The sequence below is a fragment of the Somniosus microcephalus genome, chromosome 13, assembly GCF_052327205.1.
Source record: "Somniosus microcephalus isolate GS21.2 chromosome 13, FLI_Smic_1.0, whole genome shotgun sequence".
Lineage (NCBI taxonomy): Eukaryota > Metazoa > Chordata > Chondrichthyes > Squaliformes > Somniosidae > Somniosus > Somniosus microcephalus.
Genome location: NC_140999.1, coordinates 89405764 through 89426167, shown reverse-complemented (window position 1 = coordinate 89426167; position 20404 = coordinate 89405764). Strand labels below are relative to the sequence as shown.

General features: G+C 49.6%; 1 protein-coding gene across 1 annotated transcript in view; it reads right to left on the bottom strand.

Annotated features, from left to right (window-relative positions):
• Window positions 1-5594: 5594 nt before the first annotated feature.
• LOC147108475 (uncharacterized) overlaps window positions 5595-20404 on the bottom strand; it is a 113345-nt gene continuing 98535 nt past the window's right edge. The window contains exon 5 of the mRNA XM_086005120.1: window positions 5595-5777. Within this exon, the coding sequence (XP_085861246.1) occupies window positions 5598-5777 (180 nt within the window). The 3' untranslated portion in view covers window positions 5595-5597. The remainder of the gene's footprint in view (window positions 5778-20404) is intronic.

Below are 20404 nucleotides of genomic sequence, written 5' to 3'. Positions count from 1 at the left end.
TGGGGAGAGAGCAGGGCCGTGTGTTTAGTTTGGGATTGATACAGGGCTATGGGAAGAGAGCGGGGCAGTGTGATTAGTTTGGCATTGATACAGGGCTATGATTCGAGAGCAGGGCAGTGGGTTTTGTTTGGGATTCATACAGTGCTATGGGGAGAAAGCGGGGCAGTGGGATTAGTTTGGGATTGATACAGGGCTATGGGGAGAGAGCGTGGCAGTGGGATTTGTTTGAGATTGATACAGGACTATGGGGTGAGAGCGGGGGTGTGGGATGAGTTTGGGATTGATACAGGGCTATGGGGAAAGAGCAGGGTAGTGGGTTTAGATTGGAATTGATACAGTGCTATGGGGAGAAAGCGGGGCAGTGTGATTAGTTTGGGATTGATACAAGGCTATGGGGAGAGAGCAGGGCAGTGTGTTTAGTTTGGGATTGATACAGGGCTATGGGAAGAGAGTGGGGCAGTGTGATTAGTTTGGGATTCATACAGTGCTATGGGGAGAAAGCGGTGCAGTGGAATTAGCTTGGGATTGAAACAGGGCTATGGGGAGAGAGCGGGGCAGTGGGATTAGTTTGGGATTGATACAGGGCTATGGGTAGAGTGCCGGGCAGTGTGATTAGTTTGGAATTGATACAGGACTATGGGGTGAGAGCGGGGCATTGAGATTCAAAAAAGGTGGTAGAGAGATAACGGGCAAGTATAGACCGGTAAGCCTGGCATTGGTAGTGGGGAAAATGCTAGAGTCCATTATTAAAGATGTAATATCAGAGCACTTGGAAAACAGTGACAGGATCGGACAAAGTCAACATGGATTTACAAAAGGTAAATCGTGCTTGACTAATCACAGAATCACAGAAACCCCACAGTGCAGATAGAGGCCATTTCGGCCCATCGAGCCTGCACCGACACATATCCCACCTGATCCCCGTAACCCCTACACCAACACATATCCCACCCTATCCCCGTAACCCCACGTATTTAATCCCCCTAACACTAAGGGTCAATTAATCATAGCCAATCAACCTAACCCGCATATCTTTGGACTGTGGGAGGAAACCGGAGCACCCAGAGGAAACCCACGCAAACACGGGGAGAATGTGCAAACGCCACACAGACAGTCACCCGAGGCCAGATTCGAACCCGGGTCCCTGGCGCTGTGAGGCACAGTGCTAACCACTGGAATTTTGTGAGGATGTAACTGGTAAATAGATTCGGGAGAACCAGTGGATGTGATGTATTTAGACTTTCAGAAGCCTTTCAATAAGGTCCCGCATAAGAGATTAGCGTGTAAAGTTAAGGCACATGGGATTGGGGGCAAGGTACTGACTTGGATAGAGAACTGGTTGGCAGACAGGAAGCAAAGAGTTGGAATAAATGGGTCTTTTTCCGAGTGGCAGGCAATGACTAGTGGTGTACCGCAGGGGTCGGTCCTAGGACCCCAGCTATTCACAATATATATAAATGATCTAGACGAGGGAACTAGATGTAATATCTCCAAATTTGCAGATGACACAAAGCTGGGCGGGCGTGTGTGCTGTGAGGAGGATGCTGAGAAACTCCAGTATGATTTGGACAGGTTGGGTGATTTGGCAGATGCATGGCAGATGCAGTATAATGTGGATAAATGTGAGGTTATCCACTTTGGTGGCAAAAACAGGAAGGCAGATTATTAGCTGAACAGCAATAGATTGGGAGAAGGGGACGTGCAACGACACCTGGGTGTGCTTGTGCACCAGTCGCTGAAGGTAAGCATGCAGATGCAGCAGGCGGTTAAGAATGCAACTGGTATGTTGGTCTTCGTAGCGAGAGGGTTTGAGTACAGGAACAAGGATGTCTTGCTGCAGTTGTACAGGGCCTTGGTGATACCACACCTTGAGTATTGTGTGTAGTTTTGGTCGCCTTATCTGAGGATGGATGTTCTTGCCATGGAGGGAGTGCAGCGAAGATTCACCAGGCTGATACCTGGGATGGCAGGAATGACGTATGAGGAGAGATTGGGTCGATTGGGCTTATACTCACTGGAGTTTAGAAGAGAGGGGATCTCATTGAAACTTATAAAATTCTAACAGGACTAGACAGACTAGATGCAGGAAGGATGTTCCTGATGGCCGGGGAGCCCAGAACCAGGGGTCACAGTCTAAAGATAAGGGGTAAGCCATTTAGGACAGAGATGAGGAGGAATTTCTTCACTCAGAGAGTGGTGAACCTGTGGAACTCTCTGCCACAGAAGGCAGTTGAGGCCAATTCATTAAATATATTCAAGAAGGAGTTCGAAATATTTCTTAAGGCTAAAGGGTTCAAGGGATATGGGGAGAAGGCAGGGACAGGGTACTGAATTTGGATGATCAGCCATGATCTCATTGAATGGCGGAGCAGGCTCGAAGGGCCGAATGGCCTACTCCTGCTCCTATCTTCTATGTTTCTACGTTTCTATGATTAGTGACATGTTGCCTCTGCTTGAATGGTGGACTGAATATGTATCGTATCAGAACAAGGCGCAGGCTCTAACCCAACCATTTATTTAATTAAAACCGGTAAATGAATGCTGTACAATGTAAAACAGTGAACCATACACATTGCTTTCCTCACTACATCAAATACTACAGATGCCACTCACTCCCTCTCTATACATAGACATGAATGGAAGGTCAGTTCTGACGCTGTGAAACCTGTTGCAGTTTCGAAAGGCTACTTTCTTCTCTGCTGCTCGGCCCATCCTCAAATGCCAAACTTTTGTGCTGACTTACAGAAACATAATTACTTCACATCGATTCCTTGGAATGTTGGTTCACTCCCATCCAGTAAATTGTGGAGTCACCTTAGAATCAAAAAATGATACAGCACAGAAGGAGGCCATTCAGCCCATTGTGCCCATGCTGGCTCTTTGGGAGAACCATCCAATCAGTCCCACTCCCTTGCTACTTACACATAGCTCTGCAAATTTCTCCTTTTCAAGTATTTATCCGATTGCCTTTTGAAAGTTACTTTTGAATCTCCCCCCACTGCCATTGGGCAGCGCATTCCTGATCACAACAACTCGCTGCATGAATTGTTTTTTCTACATCTGCCCACCGGTTCCTTTGCCAATTACCTTAAAGCTGTGCCCTCTGGTTACAGAGCCTGTGACTGAATGTGCCTGGAGTGCCAAGCTGAACAAACTGAAAAGAATGCCACTGAACAGCAAGACGTTACAAGGAGCTTCATAGGAACAATAATTGGGTAGACGTTCCTCCTGGGTGATAGTGAATCAGCACCCAGTGGATGTCCTGTCCCCTGTGGGTGTCCTGTACCCTGTGGGTGTCCTGCGCCCAGTGGGTGTCCTGTCCCCTGTGGGTGTCCTGTGCCCAGTGATGTCCTGTACCCAGTGGGTCTCCTGTCTCCTGTGGGTGTCCTGCACCCAGTGGGTGTCCTGTACCCTGTGGGTGGCCTGCACCCAGTGGTGTCCTGTACCCAGTGGGTGTCCTGTCCCCTGTGGGTGTCCTGTACCCAGTGGGTGTCCTGTACCCTATGGGTGTCCTGTCCCCTGTGGGTGTCCTGTGCCCAGTGATGTCCTGTACCCAGTGGGTGTCCGGTACCCAGTGGTGCCCTGTATCCTGTGGGTGTCCTGTCCCCTGTGGGTGTCCTGTGCCCAGTGATGTCCTGTACCCTGTGGGTGTCCTGTACCCAGTGGGTGTCCTGTACCCAGCGGGTGTCCTGTCCCCTGTGGGTGTCCTGTGCCCAGTGATGTCCTGTACCCGGTGGGTGTCCGATACCCAGTGGGTGTCCGGTACCCAGTGGTGCCCTGTACCCTGTGGGTGTCCTGTACCCAGTGGGTGCCCTGTGCCCAGTGATGTCCTGTGCCCAGTGATGTCCTGTACCCAGTGGGTGTCCAGTACCCAGTGGGGGTCCTGTACCCTGTGGGTGTCCTGTACCCTGTGGGTGTCCTGAGCCCAGTGGTGCCCTGTACCCTGTGGGTGTCCTGTACCCTGTGGGTGCCCTGTACCCAGTGGGTGTCCTGTACCCTGTGGGTGTCCTGTCCCCTGTGGGTGCCCTGTCCCTTGTGGGTGTCCTGTACCCAGTGGGTGTCCTGTACCCTGTAGGTGCCCTGTCCCCTGTGGGTGCCTTGTCCCCTGTGGGTGTCCTGTACCCTGTGGGTGTCCTGTACCCAGTGGGTGTCCTGTACCCTGTGGGTGTCCTGTCCCCTGTGGGTGCCCTGTCCCCTGTGGGTGTCCTGTACCCAGTGGGTATCCGGTACCCTGTGTGTGTCCGGTACCCTGTGGGTGTCCTGTCCCCTGTGGGTGTCCTGTCACCTGTGGGTGTCCTGTGCCCAGTGATGTCCTGTACCCAGTGGGTGTCCTGTACCCTGTGGGTGTCCTGTACCCAATGGGTGTCCTGTACGCTGTGGGTGTCCTGCACCCAGTGGGTGTCCTGTACCCAGTGGGTGTCCTGCATCCTGTGGGTATCCTGTCCCCTTTGGGTGTCCTGTGCCCAGTGATGTCCTGTACCCAGTGGGTGTCCTGTACCCAGTGGTTGTCCTGTACCCTGTGGGATGTCCTGTACCCAGTGGATGTCCGGTACCCTGTGGATGTCCTGTACCCAGTGGGTGTCCTGTACCCAGTGGATGTCATGTACCCTGTGGGTGTCCTGTACCCTGTGGGTGTCCTGTCCCCTGTGGGTGCCCTGTCCCCTGTGGGTGTCCTGTACCCAGTGGGTGTCCTGTACCCTGTAGGTGCCCTGTCCCTTGTGGGTGCCCTGTCCCCTGTGGATGTCCTGTACCCTGTGGGTGTCCTGTGCCCAGTGATGTCCTGTACCCAGTGGGTTTCCTGTACCCTGTGGGTGTCCTGTACCCAATGGGTGTCCTGTACCCTGTGGGTGTCCTGCACCCAGTGGGTGTCCTGAATCCTGTAGGTATCCTGTCCCCTGTGGGTGTCCTGTGCCCAGTGATGTCCTGTACCCAGTGGGTGTCCTGTACCCAATGGATGTCCTGTACCCAGTGGATGTCCTGTACCCTGTGGATGTCCTGTACCCAGTGGGTGTCCTGTACCCAGTGGATGTCCTGTACCCTGTGGGATGTCCTGTACCCAGTGGATGTGCTATACCCAGTGGGTGTCCGGTACCCTGTGGGATATCCTGTACCCAGTGGGTGTCCTGTACCCTGTGGGTGTCCTGTCCCCTGTGGGTGTCCTGTGCCCAGTGATGTCCTGTACCCAGTGGTGCCCTGTACCCTGTGGGTGTCCTGTACCCTCTGGGTGTTCTGTACCCAGTGGGTGTCCTGTACCAGCTGCCCTGGTGAAACAGCAACATGCTCAGCGCCAATGTGGGCCTGAATTCCATTCCCACCTTTTTTTACTGCAGAAGTGACCATGAACATTTCCACCAATCAGCAGCTCAGTGACACGTCAGCTCCTTAGTCCATTGACACTGGGACTGGAACCAGGCAGGATTTGGCCTCAATGTGAAGGCTCGACACGGGTCTGCAGGTCACTGTGGCCTGTGATTTTTTTTATTTAAATGATGGACAAGGCAGTGAGATGTACGGTGGGCCTCAGTGAAACCACTAGAGAGAGACAGAGAGTCAGGCAAGTGGGGCCGAGTCCAACTGATGCCCATCTAAGAGACATCTCATTCAGTGTACATAGAATGGAAGGAATCATCCATTTGTGTCCGAGATCTACAATCTCTCTGATGTTTCTCCACAGAAAATCTTTGCATGTGCTCCCTCAGAGATTGCACCATTTTCTCCTCCACATCCACATCTGGTTGCATAGTTTCCTGCTTTGGACATCTCGCTCTTCTTAAAGCCTGTAAGAAGGACAGTTAAAGTGAAGGGAGTGAGATGGTGAGGGCCCCTTGAAAACCAATAAAGACTTGCATTTATATAGTGCCTTTCACATCCTCAAGATGCCCCAAAGCGCTTTACAGATAATGAAGTAATTTGAAAGTGTCGTCACTGTTGTAATGTAGGAAACGCAGCAGCCAATTTATGCACAGCAAGATCCCACATTAATAATAATTAGATATTGACCAGATAATCTGTTTTTCTTTAATGATGTTGGTTGAAGGATAAATATTGGACTGGCCACCAGGCAAAACTCCTGCTCTTCCTTGAACAGTGTTGTGGGATCTTTTATGACCACCTGAAAGGGCCAACAATGCAGCACTCACTCAGCACTGCGCTGGAGTGTCTGCCTGGATTTTGTGATCAAGTTTCTGGAGTGGGACTTGAACCCACAACCTTCTGATCCAGAGGCGAGAGAGAGTGAGCTACAGCTGACACCTAAAGTTTTCTCACTGGCCATTAGTTCCCTCCAGCCAGATGCTGATCAATGTCCAGGATCGGAGCCCCTGGGCTATGCACATTCCCACTGGAAAAACCGCATGGTGGATAGGACAGTGTCAGGGGCGTAAGGGTATATGGGTACTGTTGCCACCATAATCAGATGGGATTCATGAATGGAGCAGCATCATTGGTAGGACTGGGAGAGGAGCAGCGCCCTCCCACAATCCCGCTAATGGATCTCCCATAATCCCCCACTAGATCCCCCACAATCCCCGAAAAGGTCTCCCACAATCCTCCGCTAAATCCCCCAGAATACCCCACTAGATCTCCTTGTGTCTGGGTGTAATCCCACACTCTGTGTGTATCAGTCTGTAATCTGTGTCTGGGTGTAATCCCAAACCCTGTGTGTACCAGTCTGTACGCTGTGTCTGGGTGTAATCCCACACCCTGTGTGTATCAGTCTGTAATCTGTGTCTGGGTGTAATCCCAAACCCTGTGTGTACCAGTCTGTACGCTGTGTCTGGCTGTAATCCCACACTCTCTGTGTACCAGTCTGTACACTGTGTCTGGCTGTAATCTCAAACCCTGTGTGTACCAGTCTGTACGCTGTGTCTGGGTGTAATCCCAAACCCTGTGTGTACCAGTCTGTAGGCTCTGACTGGGTGTAATCCCACACATTGTGTGTACGAGTCTGTATTCCTTTTCTGAGTGTAATCGCACACTCTGTGTGTACCAGTCTGTACGCTCTATCTGGGTGAAATCCCGCACTATATCTGTACCAGTCTGTTCGCTATGTCTGGCTGAAATCCCACATTCTGTGTGTACAAATATGTACGCTGTGTCTGGGCATAATCCCACACACTGTGTGTACCAGTCTTTATTCCTTGTCTGGGGCTAATCCCACACTCTGTGTCTACCAATCTGTACTCTGTTTCTGGGTGTAATCCCACACTCTGTGTGTACCAGTCTTTAGTCTTTGTCTGGGGCTAATCCCACACTCTGTGTCTACCAATCTGTACACTGTTTCTGGGCATAATCCCACACTCTGTGTGTACCAGTCTTTAGTCTTTGCCTGGGGCTAATCCCACACTCTGTGTCTACCAATCTGTACTCTGTTGCTGGGTGTAAACCCACACTCTGTGCCTACTGGTCTGTATTCTCTATCTGGGTGTAATCCCACACTATATCTGTACCAGTCTGTTCGCTATGTCTGGCTGAAATCCCACATTCTGTCTGTTCCAATCTGTACGCGGTGTCTGGGCGCGATCCCGCACACTGTGTGTACCAGTCTGTACTCTGTGTCTTGGTGTAATCCCGCACACTGTGTGTACCAATATGTACGCTGTGACTGGACATAATTCCCACACTGTGTGTACCAGTCTGTATGCTCTACCTGGGGGCAATCCTACACTCCGTGTGTACCAGTCAATAATCTGTGTCTGGGTGTAATCCCACACTCTCTGTGTACCAGTCTTTTCTCTGTGCCTGGGGCTAATCCCACACACTGTGCATACCAGTCAGTATGCTTTGTCCGGGCGTAATCCCACACTATGTGTGTACCTGTCTGTACTATATGTCTGGGTGTAATCCCACACTCTCTGTGTACCAGTCTTTTCTCTGTGTTTGAGGCTAATCCCACACACTGTGTGTACCAGTCTGTACTCTGTGTCTGGCTGTAATCCCACACTCTGTGCATACCAGTCAGTATGCTTTGTCTGGGTGTAAACCCACACTCTGTGTGTACCAGTCTGTACAATGTGTCTGGGTGTAATGCTGCACTCTGTGTCTACCAATCTGTATGCGGTGTCGGGGCGTAATCCTGCACTCTGTGTGTACCAGTCTGTATGCTGTGTCTGGGTGTAATCACTCACTCTGTGTGTACCAATCTGTACACGGTGTCTGGGCATAATGCCACACTCTGTGTGTACCAGTCTGTATGCTGTGTCTGGGTGTAATCCCACACTCTGTGTGTACCAGTTTGTAATCTGTGTCTGGGTGTAATCCCGCACACTGTGTGTAACAATATGTACGCTGTGTCTGGGTGTAATCCCACACTCTGAGCGTACCAGTCTGTAGGCTCTGACTGGGTGTAATCCCACTCTCTGTGTGTACCAGTCTGTACTCTTTTTCTGAGTGCAATTCAACACTCTGTGTGTACCAGTCTGTATTCTGTGGCTGGGAGTAATCCTACACTCTGTGTGTACCAGTCTGTATTCTGTGTCTGGGTGTAATCCCACACGCTGTGTGTACCTATCTGTACACTGTGTCTGGCGTAATCCCACACACTGTTTCTACCAGTCTGTACGATGTGTCTGGGTGTAAACCCACACTCTGAGTGTACCAGACATTAGGCTCTGACTGGGTGTAATCGCACTCTCTGTGTGTACCGATCTGTACTCATTTTCTGAGCGTATTCGCACAGTCTGTGTGTACCAGTCTGTACGCGGTGTCTGGGCGTAATCCTGCACTCTGTGTGGACCAGTCTGTATGCTGTGTCTGGGTGTATTCACTCACTCTGTGTGTACCAATCTGTACGCAGTGTCTGGGTGTAATCGCGCACTCTGTGTGGACCAGTCTGTATGCTGTGTCTGGGTGTAAACCCACACTCTGTGTGTACCAGTCTGTATGCTGTGTCTGGGTGTAAACCCACACTCTGTGTGTACCAGTCTGTACTCTGGTCTGGGTGTAATCCCGCACTCTGTGTGTACCAGTCTGTATGCTGTGTCTGGGTGTAAACCCACACTCTGTGTGTACCAGTCTGTATGCTGTGTCTGGGTGTAAACCCACACTCTGTGTGTACCAGTCTGTACTCTGTGTCTTGGTGTAATCCCGCACTCTGTGTGTACCAATATGTACGCTGTGACTGGGCGTAATTCCCACACTGTGTGCACCAGTCTGTATGCTGTGTCTGGGTGTAATCCTACACTCCGTGTGTACCAGTCTATAACCTGTGTCTGGGTTTAATCCCACACTCCGTGTGTACCTGTCTGTAATATATGCCTGGGTGTAATCCCACACTCTCTGTGTACCAGTCTTTTCTCTGTGTTTGAGGCTAATCCCACACTCTGTGCATACCAGTCAGTATGCTTTGTCTGGGTGTAAACCCACACTCTGTGTGTACCAGTCTGTACAATGTGTCTGGGTGTAATGCTGCACTCTGTGTCTACCAATCTGTATGCGGTGTCTGGGCGTAATCCCGCACTCTGTGTGGACCAATATGTACGCTGTGTCTGGGTGTAATCCCGCACTCTGTGTGTACCAGTCTGTATGCTGTGTCTGGGTGTAATCCCACACTACATGTGTACCTGTCTGTACTATATGTCTGGGTGTAATCCCACACTCTCTGTGTACCAGTCTTTTCTCTGTGTCTGGGGCTAATCCCACACACTGTGTGTACCAGTCTGTACTCTGTGTCTGGCTGTAATCCCACACTCTGTGCATACCAGTCAGTATGCTTTGTCTGGGTGTAAACCCACACTCTGTGTGTACCAGTCTGTACAATGTGTCTGGGTGTAATGCTGCACTCTGTGTCTACCAATCTGTATGCGGTGTCTGGGCGTAATCCCGCACTCTGTGTGGACCAATCTGTACGCGGTGTCTGGGCGTAATCCCGCACTCTGTGTGGACCAGTCTGTATGCTGTGTCTGGGTGTAATCCCGCACTCTGTGTGTACCAGTCTGTACAATGTGTCTGGGTGTAATGCTGCACTCTGTGTGGACCAATCTGTACGCGGTGTCTGGGCGTAATCCCGCACTCTGTGTGGACCAGTCTGTATGCTATGTCTGGGTGTAAACCCACAATCTGTGTGTACCAATCTGTACGCGGTGTCTGGGCATAATCCTACGCTCTGTGTGTACCAGTCTGTATGCTGTGTCTGGGTGTAATCCCACACTCTGTGTGTACCAGTCTGTACTCTGTATCTTTGTGTAATACCACTCTCTATGTATACCAGTCTGTACTCTGGTCTGGGTGTAATCCCACACTCTCTGTGTACCAATATGTACGCTGTGTCTGGGCGTAATCCCGCACACTGTGTCTACCAGTCTGTACGTTGTGTCTGGGTGTAAACCCACACTCTGAGTGTACCAGATAGTAGGCTCTGACTGGGTGTAATCGCACTTTCTGTGTGTACCGATCTGTACTCTTTTTCTGAGCGTATTCGCACACTCTGTGTGTACCAGTCTGTACGCGGTGTCTGGGCGTAATCCTGCACTCTGTGTGTACCAGTCTGTATGCTGTGTCTGGGTGTAATCACTCACTCTGTGTGTACCAATCTGTATGCTGTGTCTGGGCGTAATTGCACACTCTGTGTGGACCAGTCTGTATGCTGTGTCTGGGTGCAAGCCCACACTCTGTGTGTACCAATATGTACGCGGTGTCTGGGCGTAATCCCGCACTCTGTGTGTACCAGTCTGTATGCTGTGTCTGGTTGTAAACCCACACTCTGTGTGTACCAGTCTGTAATTTGTGTCTGGGTGTAATACCACTCTCTCTGTGTGCAAGTCTGTACTCTGGTCTGGGTGTAATCCCGCCCTCTGTGTGTACCAATATGTACGCTGTGTCTGGGCGTAATCCCGCACAATGTGTGTACCAGCCTGTATGCTGTGTCTGGGTGTAATCCTGCACACTGTGTGTACCAGTCTGTATTCTGTGTCTGGGTGTAAACCCACACTCTGTGTGTACCAGTCTGTATTCTGTGTCTGGGTGTTATACCACTCTCTGTGTGTGCAAGTCTGTACTCTGGTCTGGGTGTAATCCCACACTCTGTGTGTACCAATATGTACGCTGTGTCTGGGTGTAATCCCACACTCTGTGTGTACCAATATGTACGCTGTGTCTGGGTGTAATCCCACACTCTCTGTGTACCAGTCTGAACGCTCTATCTTGGTGTAATCCTACACTCTATGCCTACCGGTCTGTATGCTGTGTCTGGGTGGAGACCCGCACTCTGTGTGGACCAATCTGTATGTGGTGTCTGGGCGTAATCCCGCACTCTGTGTGGACCAGTCTGTATGCTGTGTCTGGGTGTAAACCCACACTCTGTGTGCACCAATCTGTACGCGGTGTCTGGGCGTAATCGCGCACTCTGTGTGGACCAGTCTGTATGCTGTGTCTGGGTGTAAACCCACACTCTGTGTGTACCAGTCTGTATGCTGTGTCTGGGTGTAATACCACTCTCTGTGTGTACCAGCATGCAATCTTTGTCTGGGTGTAATACCACTCTCTGTGTGTACCAGTCTCTACTCTGGTCTAGGTGTAATCCCGCACTCTGTGTGTACCAATATGTACGCTGTGTCTGGGCGTAATCCCGCACACTGTGTGTACCAGTCTGTACGCTGTGTCTGGGTGTAAACCCACACTCTGAGTGTACCAGTCAGTAGGCTCTGACTGGGTGTAATCGCACTCTTTGTGTGTACCGATCTGTACTCTTTTCCTGAGCGTATTCGCACACTCTGTGTGTACCAGTCTGTACGCGGTGTCTGGGCATAATCGCGCACTCTGTGTGGCAGTCTGTATGCTGTGTCTGGGTGTAAACCCACACTCTGTGTGTACCAGTCTGTAATCTGTGTCTGGGTGTAATACCACTCTCTCTGTGTACCAGTCTGTACTCTGGTCTGGGTGTAATCCCGCACTCTGTGTGTACCAAAATGTACGCGGTGTCTGGGCATAATCCCGCACTCTGTGTGGACCAGTCTGTATGCTGTGACTGGGTGTAAACCCACACTCTGTGTGTACCAATCTGTTCGCGGTGTCTGGGCATAATCCCACACTCTGTGTGTACCAATATGTACGCTGTGTCTGGGCGTAATCCCGCACACTGTGTGTACCAGTCTGTATTCTGATTCTGAATGTAATCCCCACACTCTGAGTGTTCCAGTCTGTAGGCTCTGACTGGGTGTAATCCCACTCTCTGTGTGTACCAGTCTTTACTCTTATCCTGAGCGTAATCCCACACTCTGTGTGTACCAGTCTGCATTCTATTTCTGAATGTAATCCCACACTCTGTGTGTACCAGTCTGTATTCTGTTTCTGAGTGTAATCCCACACTCTGAGTGTTCCAGTCTGTAGGCTCTGACTGGGTGTAATCCCACTCTCTGTGTGTACCAGTCTTTACTCTTATCCTGAGCGTAATCCCACACTCTGTGTGTACCAGTCTGCATTCTATTTCTGAATGTAATCCCACACTCTGTGTGTACCAGTCTGTATTCTGTTTCTGAGTGTAATCCCACACTCTGAGTGTTCCAGTCTGTAGGCTCTGACTGGGTGTAATCCCACTCTCTGTGTGTACCAGTCTGTACTCTGTTTCTGAGTGTAATCCCACACTCTGTGTGTACCAGTCTGTATTCTATTTCTGAGTGTAATCCCACACTCTCTCTGTACCAGCCTGTATGCTATGTCTGGGTGTAATCTCACGCTCAGTCTGTACCAGTCTGTACGCTATGTCTGGGTGTAATCTCACGCTCTGTGTGTACCTGTCTGTAATATGTGTCTGGGTGTAATGCTGCACTCTGTGTGGACCAATCTGTACGCGGTGTCTGGGCGTAATCCCGCACTCTGTGTGGACCAGTCTGTATGCTATGTCTGGGTGTAAACCCACAATCTGTGTGTACCAATCTGTACGCGGTGTCTGGGCATAATCCTACGCTCTGTGTGTACCAGTCTGTATGCTGTGTCTGGGTGTAATCCCACACTCTGTGTGTACCAGTCTGTACTCTGTATCTTTGTGTAATACCACTCTCTATGTATACCAGTCTGTACTCTGGTCTGGGTGTAATCCCACACTCTCTGTGTACCAATATGTACGCTGTGTCTGGGCGTAATCCCGCACACTGTGTCTACCAGTCTGTACGTTGTGTCTGGGTGTAAACCCACACTCTGAGTGTACCAGATAGTAGGCTCTGACTGGGTGTAATCGCACTTTCTGTGTGTACCGATCTGTACTCTTTTTCTGAGCGTATTCGCACACTCTGTGTGTACCAGTCTGTACGCGGTGTCTGGGCGTAATCCTGCACTCTGTGTGTACCAGTCTGTATGCTGTGTCTGGGTGTAATCACTCACTCTGTGTGTACCAATCTGTATGCTGTGTCTGGGCGTAATTGCACACTCTGTGTGGACCAGTCTGTATGCTGTGTCTGGGTGCAAGCCCACACTCTGTGTGTACCAATATGTACGCGGTGTCTGGGCGTAATCCCGCACTCTGTGTGTACCAGTCTGTATGCTGTGTCTGGTTGTAAACCCACACTCTGTGTGTACCAGTCTGTAATTTGTGTCTGGGTGTAATACCACTCTCTCTGTGTGCAAGTCTGTACTCTGGTCTGGGTGTAATCCCGCCCTCTGTGTGTACCAATATGTACGCTGTGTCTGGGCGTAATCCCGCACAATGTGTGTACCAGCCTGTATGCTGTGTCTGGGTGTAATCCTGCACACTGTGTGTACCAGTCTGTATTCTGTGTCTGGGTGTAAACCCACACTCTGTGTGTACCAGTCTGTATTCTGTGTCTGGGTGTTATACCACTCTCTGTGTGTGCAAGTCTGTACTCTGGTCTGGGTGTAATCCCACACTCTGTGTGTACCAATATGTACGCTGTGTCTGGGTGTAATCCCACACTCTGTGTGTACCAATATGTACGCTGTGTCTGGGTGTAATCCCACACTCTCTGTGTACCAGTCTGAACGCTCTATCTTGGTGTAATCCTACACTCTATGCCTACCGGTCTGTATGCTGTGTCTGGGTGGAGACCCGCACTCTGTGTGGACCAATCTGTATGTGGTGTCTGGGCGTAATCCCGCACTCTGTGTGGACCAGTCTGTATGCTGTGTCTGGGTGTAAACCCACACTCTGTGTGCACCAATCTGTACGCGGTGTCTGGGCGTAATCGCGCACTCTGTGTGGACCAGTCTGTATGCTGTGTCTGGGTGTAAACCCACACTCTGTGTGTACCAGTCTGTATGCTGTGTCTGGGTGTAATACCACTCTCTGTGTGTACCAGCATGCAATCTTTGTCTGGGTGTAATACCACTCTCTGTGTGTACCAGTCTCTACTCTGGTCTAGGTGTAATCCCGCACTCTGTGTGTACCAATATGTACGCTGTGTCTGGGCGTAATCCCGCACACTGTGTGTACCAGTCTGTACGCTGTGTCTGGGTGTAAACCCACACTCTGAGTGTACCAGTCAGTAGGCTCTGACTGGGTGTAATCGCACTCTTTGTGTGTACCGATCTGTACTCTTTTCCTGAGCGTATTCGCACACTCTGTGTGTACCAGTCTGTACGCGGTGTCTGGGCATAATCGCGCACTCTGTGTGGCAGTCTGTATGCTGTGTCTGGGTGTAAACCCACACTCTGTGTGTACCAGTCTGTAATCTGTGTCTGGGTGTAATACCACTCTCTCTGTGTACCAGTCTGTACTCTGGTCTGGGTGTAATCCCGCACTCTGTGTGTACCAAAATGTACGCGGTGTCTGGGCATAATCGCGCACTCTGTGTGGACCAGTCTGTATGCTGTGACTGGGTGTAAACCCACACTCTGTGTGTACCAATCTGTTCGCGGTGTCTGGGCATAATCCCACACTCTGTGTGTACCAATATGTACGCTGTGTCTGGGCGTAATCCCGCACACTGTGTGTACCAGTCTGTATTCTGATTCTGAATGTAATCCCCACACTCTGAGTGTTCCAGTCTGTAGGCTCTGACTGGGTGTAATCCCACTCTCTGTGTGTACCAGTCTTTACTCTTATCCTGAGCGTAATCCCACACTCTGTGTGTACCAGTCTGCATTCTATTTCTGAATGTAATCCCACACTCTGTGTGTACCAGTCTGTATTCTGTTTCTGAGTGTAATCCCACACTCTGAGTGTTCCAGTCTGTAGGCTCTGACTGGGTGTAATCCCACTCTCTGTGTGTACCAGTCTGTACTCTGTTTCTGAGTGTAATCCCACACTCTGTGTGTACCAGTCTGTATTCTATTTCTGAGTGTAATCCCACACTCTCTCTGTACCAGCCTGTATGCTATGTCTGGGTGTAATCTCACGCTCAGTCTGTACCAGTCTGTACGCTATGTCTGGGTGTAATCTCACGCTCTGTGTGTACCTGTCTGTAATATGTGTCTGGGTGTAATACCACACTCTGTGTGTACCAGTCTGTACAATTTGTCTGGGCGTAATCCCGCACTCTCTGCGTACCAGTCTGTAGGCTGTGTCTGGGTGTAAACCCATACTCTGTGTGTACCAGTCTTAAGGCTCTGACTGGGTGTAATACCACACTCTGTGTGTACCAATCTGTACGCGGTTTCTGGGCGTAATCCCGCACTCTCTGTACACCAGTCTGCATTCTATGTCTGGGTGTCATCCCACACCCTGTGTGTACCAGTCTGTATTCTGTTTCTGAGTGTAATTCCACACTCTGTGTGTACCATTCTGAACTCAGTTTCTGGGTGTAATCCCCACAATCTGAGTGTACCAGCCTGTACCCTCTGAATGGGTGTAATCCCACAATCTGTGTGTACTAGTCTGTACAATGTGTCTGGGCGTAATCCTGCACTCTGTGTGTACCAATCTGTATGCGGAGTCTGGGCGTAATCCCGCACTCCCTGTGTACCAGTCTGTACGCTCTGACTGGGTGTCATACTAAACTCTGTGCCTCCCGGTCTATACGCTGTGTCTGGGTGTAATCCCACACTCCGTGTGTACCAGTCTGTAGGCTCTGATTGGGTGTAATCCCATTCTCTGTGTGTACCAGTCTTAAGGCTCTGACTGGGTGTAATACCACACTCTGTGTGTACCAATCTGTACGCGGTTTCTGGGCGTAATCCCGCACTCTCTGTACACCAGTCTGCATTCTATGTCTGGGTGTCATCCCACACCCTGTGTGTACCAGTCTGTATTCTGTTTCTGAGTGTAATTCCACACTCTGTGTGTACCATTCTGAACTCAGTTTCTGGGTGTAATCCCCACAATCTGAGTGTACCAGCCTGTACCCTCTGAATGGGTGTAATCCCACAATCTGTGTGTACTAGTCTGTACAATGTGTCTGGGCGTAATCCTGCACTCTGTGTGTACCAATCTGTATGCGGAGTCTGGGCGTAATCCCGCACTCCCTGTGTACCAGTCTGTACGCTCTGACTGGGTGTCATACTAAACTCTGTGCCTCCCGGTCTATACGCTGTGTCTGGGTGTAATCCCACACTCCGTGTGTACCAGTCTGTAGGCTCTGATTGGGTGTAATCCCATTCTCTGTGTGTACCAGTCTGTACTCTTTTTCTGAGCGTAATCACATACTCTTTGTGTACCAGTCTGTATGCTGTGTCTGGGTGTAATCCCATACTCTGTGTGTACCAGTCTGTATGTTCTGACTGGGCGTAATCCCAAACTCTGTGTGTACCAGTCTGTACGTTCTGACTGGGCATAATCCCAAACTCTGTGTGTACCAGTCTGTACACTCTATCTGGGTGTAATCCTACACTCTGTGCCTACCGGTCTGTATGCTGTGTCTGGGGCTAATCCCACACTCAGTGTGTACCATTCTGTACGCTGTGTCTGGGTGTAATCCCACACTCTGAGTCTACCAGTCTGTGCGTTGTGTCTGGGTGTAATCCCGCACTCTCTGTGTACCAGTCTGTAATCTGTATCTGGGTGTAATCCCGCACTCTGTGTGTACCAGTCTGTATTCTATTTCTGAACGTAATCCCACACTCTGTGTGTAACAGTCTGTAATCTGTATCTGGGTGTAATCCCGCACTCTGTCTGTACCAGTCTGTATGCTATGTCTGGGTGTAATCTCATGCTCTGTGTGTACCAGTCTGTAATTTGTGTCTGGGTGTAATACCAAACTCTGTGTGTACCAGTCTGTACAATGTGTCTGGGCGTAATCCCGCACTCTCTGTGTACCAGTCTGTATGCTGTTTCTGGGTGTAAACCCATACTCTGTGTGTACCAGTCTGTAGGATCTGACTGGGTGTAATCCCCACACTCTGAGTGTACCAGTCTGTAAGTTCTGACTGGGTGTAATCCCACATTCTCTGTGTACCAGTCTGTATGCTCTGACTGGGTGTAATCCCAAACTCTGTGTGTACCAGTCTGTAATTTGTGTCTGGGTGTAATCCAACTGTAAGAGCCATTAAAGTGTAAGAAAATACTTTAAATATTGGTTAAATAGCATAATACAGTTAATTTACCTGATTGACTTATTGTATTAAGAAACCCCCTATTTTCTTGCTCCAGTAGTATAGTCCGAGACACCCCCTTCATTCTTGCCACAATGGTACAGTCCCTAAGCCACACATGGTATGCAGCCATTTTACAGTTTAAACTCCACGTGGCTGAAAAAGGCAGAAGTTGTGAGGTTTGGAGCAATACAGTTTTTGACCGTGTTCGTTTATACGTGTTTGCTTTGTAATTCCGTTTGTGAAGTGTTATAGTAAACAGTTTAAAAGACAAAGCTATGTTTGGGAACGTTTTATTTCGACACGCGTCTACTCATTGTTAACAGCCCCACAGCTCAGTGGCTGCCTGTTTGGAAACTAAGAAGCGCCACTACATTAGTCAAAAACTTGCTCCCTAAGAAGGAAAGGACGGAATCGTCGGCGAACGTATACATGAATGGTCACAGAGCCAGACGACAATATAAGAAAGCGAAGGTACAGTGACTGTTACTTGCTTTGTTCATTCTATTGAGAAGCTAAATAAGAGCTGCGGGTAAAATGGCCGAGGCCTTACGGAGCCAGGAGCTTCCCCCAGCCAGAAGGATTGCTGGCCAAAAGAGGGAAATAAAGCTCCCCCCAAAGGCAATGGAAGAGAAGTTACATAGAAGCATAGGTGCAAGGAAGGCTAAATTAGCTCAGATAACTGGAAAAATGAAGATAATTGATCATCTCATGGAAGATAATGCTAATATTAAGAAAGCTGAAGACATAATGTATTACGATTTCTCCAAGCTGCATGAAGAATTTAATGTACTCAATGAAGATGTATTAGCACTTCTGTCTGAAGAAAGGGAAACGCTGATCAGCACAACTGGTTTGATCTTAAATCAACCAGCATTAAGGACTATATCAAGGCCACAGAACAGTGGATGTTAAAGATTCATCAAGATGCTGATACAGCAGAGAAAGAGAAAGTTGACGATGAAGTCGGGCCAGACGATAGCATTTCAGAGACTTCCGCCAGACCGAGCAAAAATCAAAAAGAAGGTAGCTCTGTTTCTGGACGCAGGTCAGTCGCTTCTACCACAAGCTCATCGCGACGCATGAGAGAGGAGGTTGAACGGGCGGCGTTGATGGCGCGCGCAGCATCTTTAGCGGAGAAGCAAGCTCTTGAATGGGAAGAGGCCCAACTGCAGGTCCAAGAGGCCCAACTGCAGGCCCAACAGGCCCAACTGCAGGCCCAAGTGCAGGCCCAACTGCAGGCCCAACAGGCCCAGGTGCAGGCAAAGAAAGAACAGCTGGAGATAAAAACAGCTATCATGGTCTCAGACACCAGGTTGAGTGTGTATGAAGATTATGAAGGCTCACGGGACGGCGGGAGCGAATACTGCCAGTCAATGTAGTCACATAGAGTTGGATCCAGGGCACCTTCAAGAGTTACAAGAGAGCCCGAAGGCAATCTCCTGGCATTACAGCGTGGAAGAGTGTCCTCTCCACTAACAGGAGCATGTGATGCTACCCCAGATGTCAGATGGTCTAGACTAGACCCTGCTGATGACCACCAGAGGCCTGAAGACACAGGGAGAAGCCTATACCGAGTGATGCAACGTCAGAACGAAATTACAGAGATGCTTGTAAAACAACAGAATCTGTCTCGACTCCCTCAAAGAGACATACCAGTGTTCCAAGGTGACCCACTCAAGTATAAGCCCTTCATCAGATCCTTTGAACAAGCCATTGACTCCAAAACAGAGAGCAGCAGTGATAAGTTGTACTACCTGGGACAGTACACCAGTGGTAAACCACAAGACCTGGTCAGAAGCTGTGAACACATGAGACCGGACCAGGGATACATAGAAGCCAGGAAGTTGCTGCAGGAGCACTATGGTAATGAGCTGAAGATAGCCACTGCATATATTGAAAAGGTTACCAAGTGGCCACAGATCAGATCGGAGGACGGAGAGGCATTGAACGCATATGTTCTTTTCCTCATAGGATGTCGCAACACCATGGAGGATGTTGAATTCATGGAAGAGATGGACAATCCTACGACTATGAGAATCATCATCTCTAAGCTTCCTTACAGGATGAGAGAACAATGGAGAAGAACAGCCTTTGAGATAATGGAGAGACGGAAAAGTAGAGCCAGGTTTGCAGACTTAGTGAATTTCATAGACAAACAGGCTAAAATTGCTAGGGACCCATTGTTTGGAAACATCCAGGACGCCAGCCCGACCACCGATGGAAGAGTGAAAGCCAAGCCTGTTGAATCAAAGACTCTCAGGAAAGGTGGTTCCAGGGGAAGCAGCTTTGCAACTATCGTCACTCAGGCCGAGGAAGAAAGGCCCCAGAACTCATCTCCCAAAAAGAGCAGCACAGTGACGCCTGCTAATGCCTTTCAGAAGCCATGCTTATTCTGCCAGAAGAAGCATACATTGGATTTCTGCAGCGACATCAAAGCACAGCCACATAAGGACAGAATCGAATTCCTGAAGTACAACGGCCTATGTTTTGGATGTCTCTCTCAGGGGCACCTGAGTAGAAACTGTAAGCAAAGAACAACATGCAGAGAGTGCACTCGGAAACATCCCAGTCTGGTGCATATCCATAAAGAAGAACAAGTCTCTAAGAAGAGTGAAGAAAACAATACCGACGTGAAGGTTGTTTCAAGTGCTCTGGTGTCGCTAGAACCAGAGACTTGTGGACTCACTGGGGCCGGTGACAGTGATTGTATTCTTGCCATCGTACCAGTAAAGATCAAGTCTAAGAGGAGCGAGAAGCTTGTGGAGACTTACGCCTTCATGGGTCCAGGTAGTTCAGCAACGTTCTGCACAGAATCACTCATGTGACAGCTGAACGTTAGAGGCAGAAGAACAGAAATCCTATTACGCACCATGGGTCATGAGAAGTCAATGCAAAGTTATATCCTGTCAGACTTAGAAGTGTGTGGACTTGAAGAGAAGGACTTCATAGGCCTGCTTAATGTTTTCACACAGAGGGAGATTCCTGT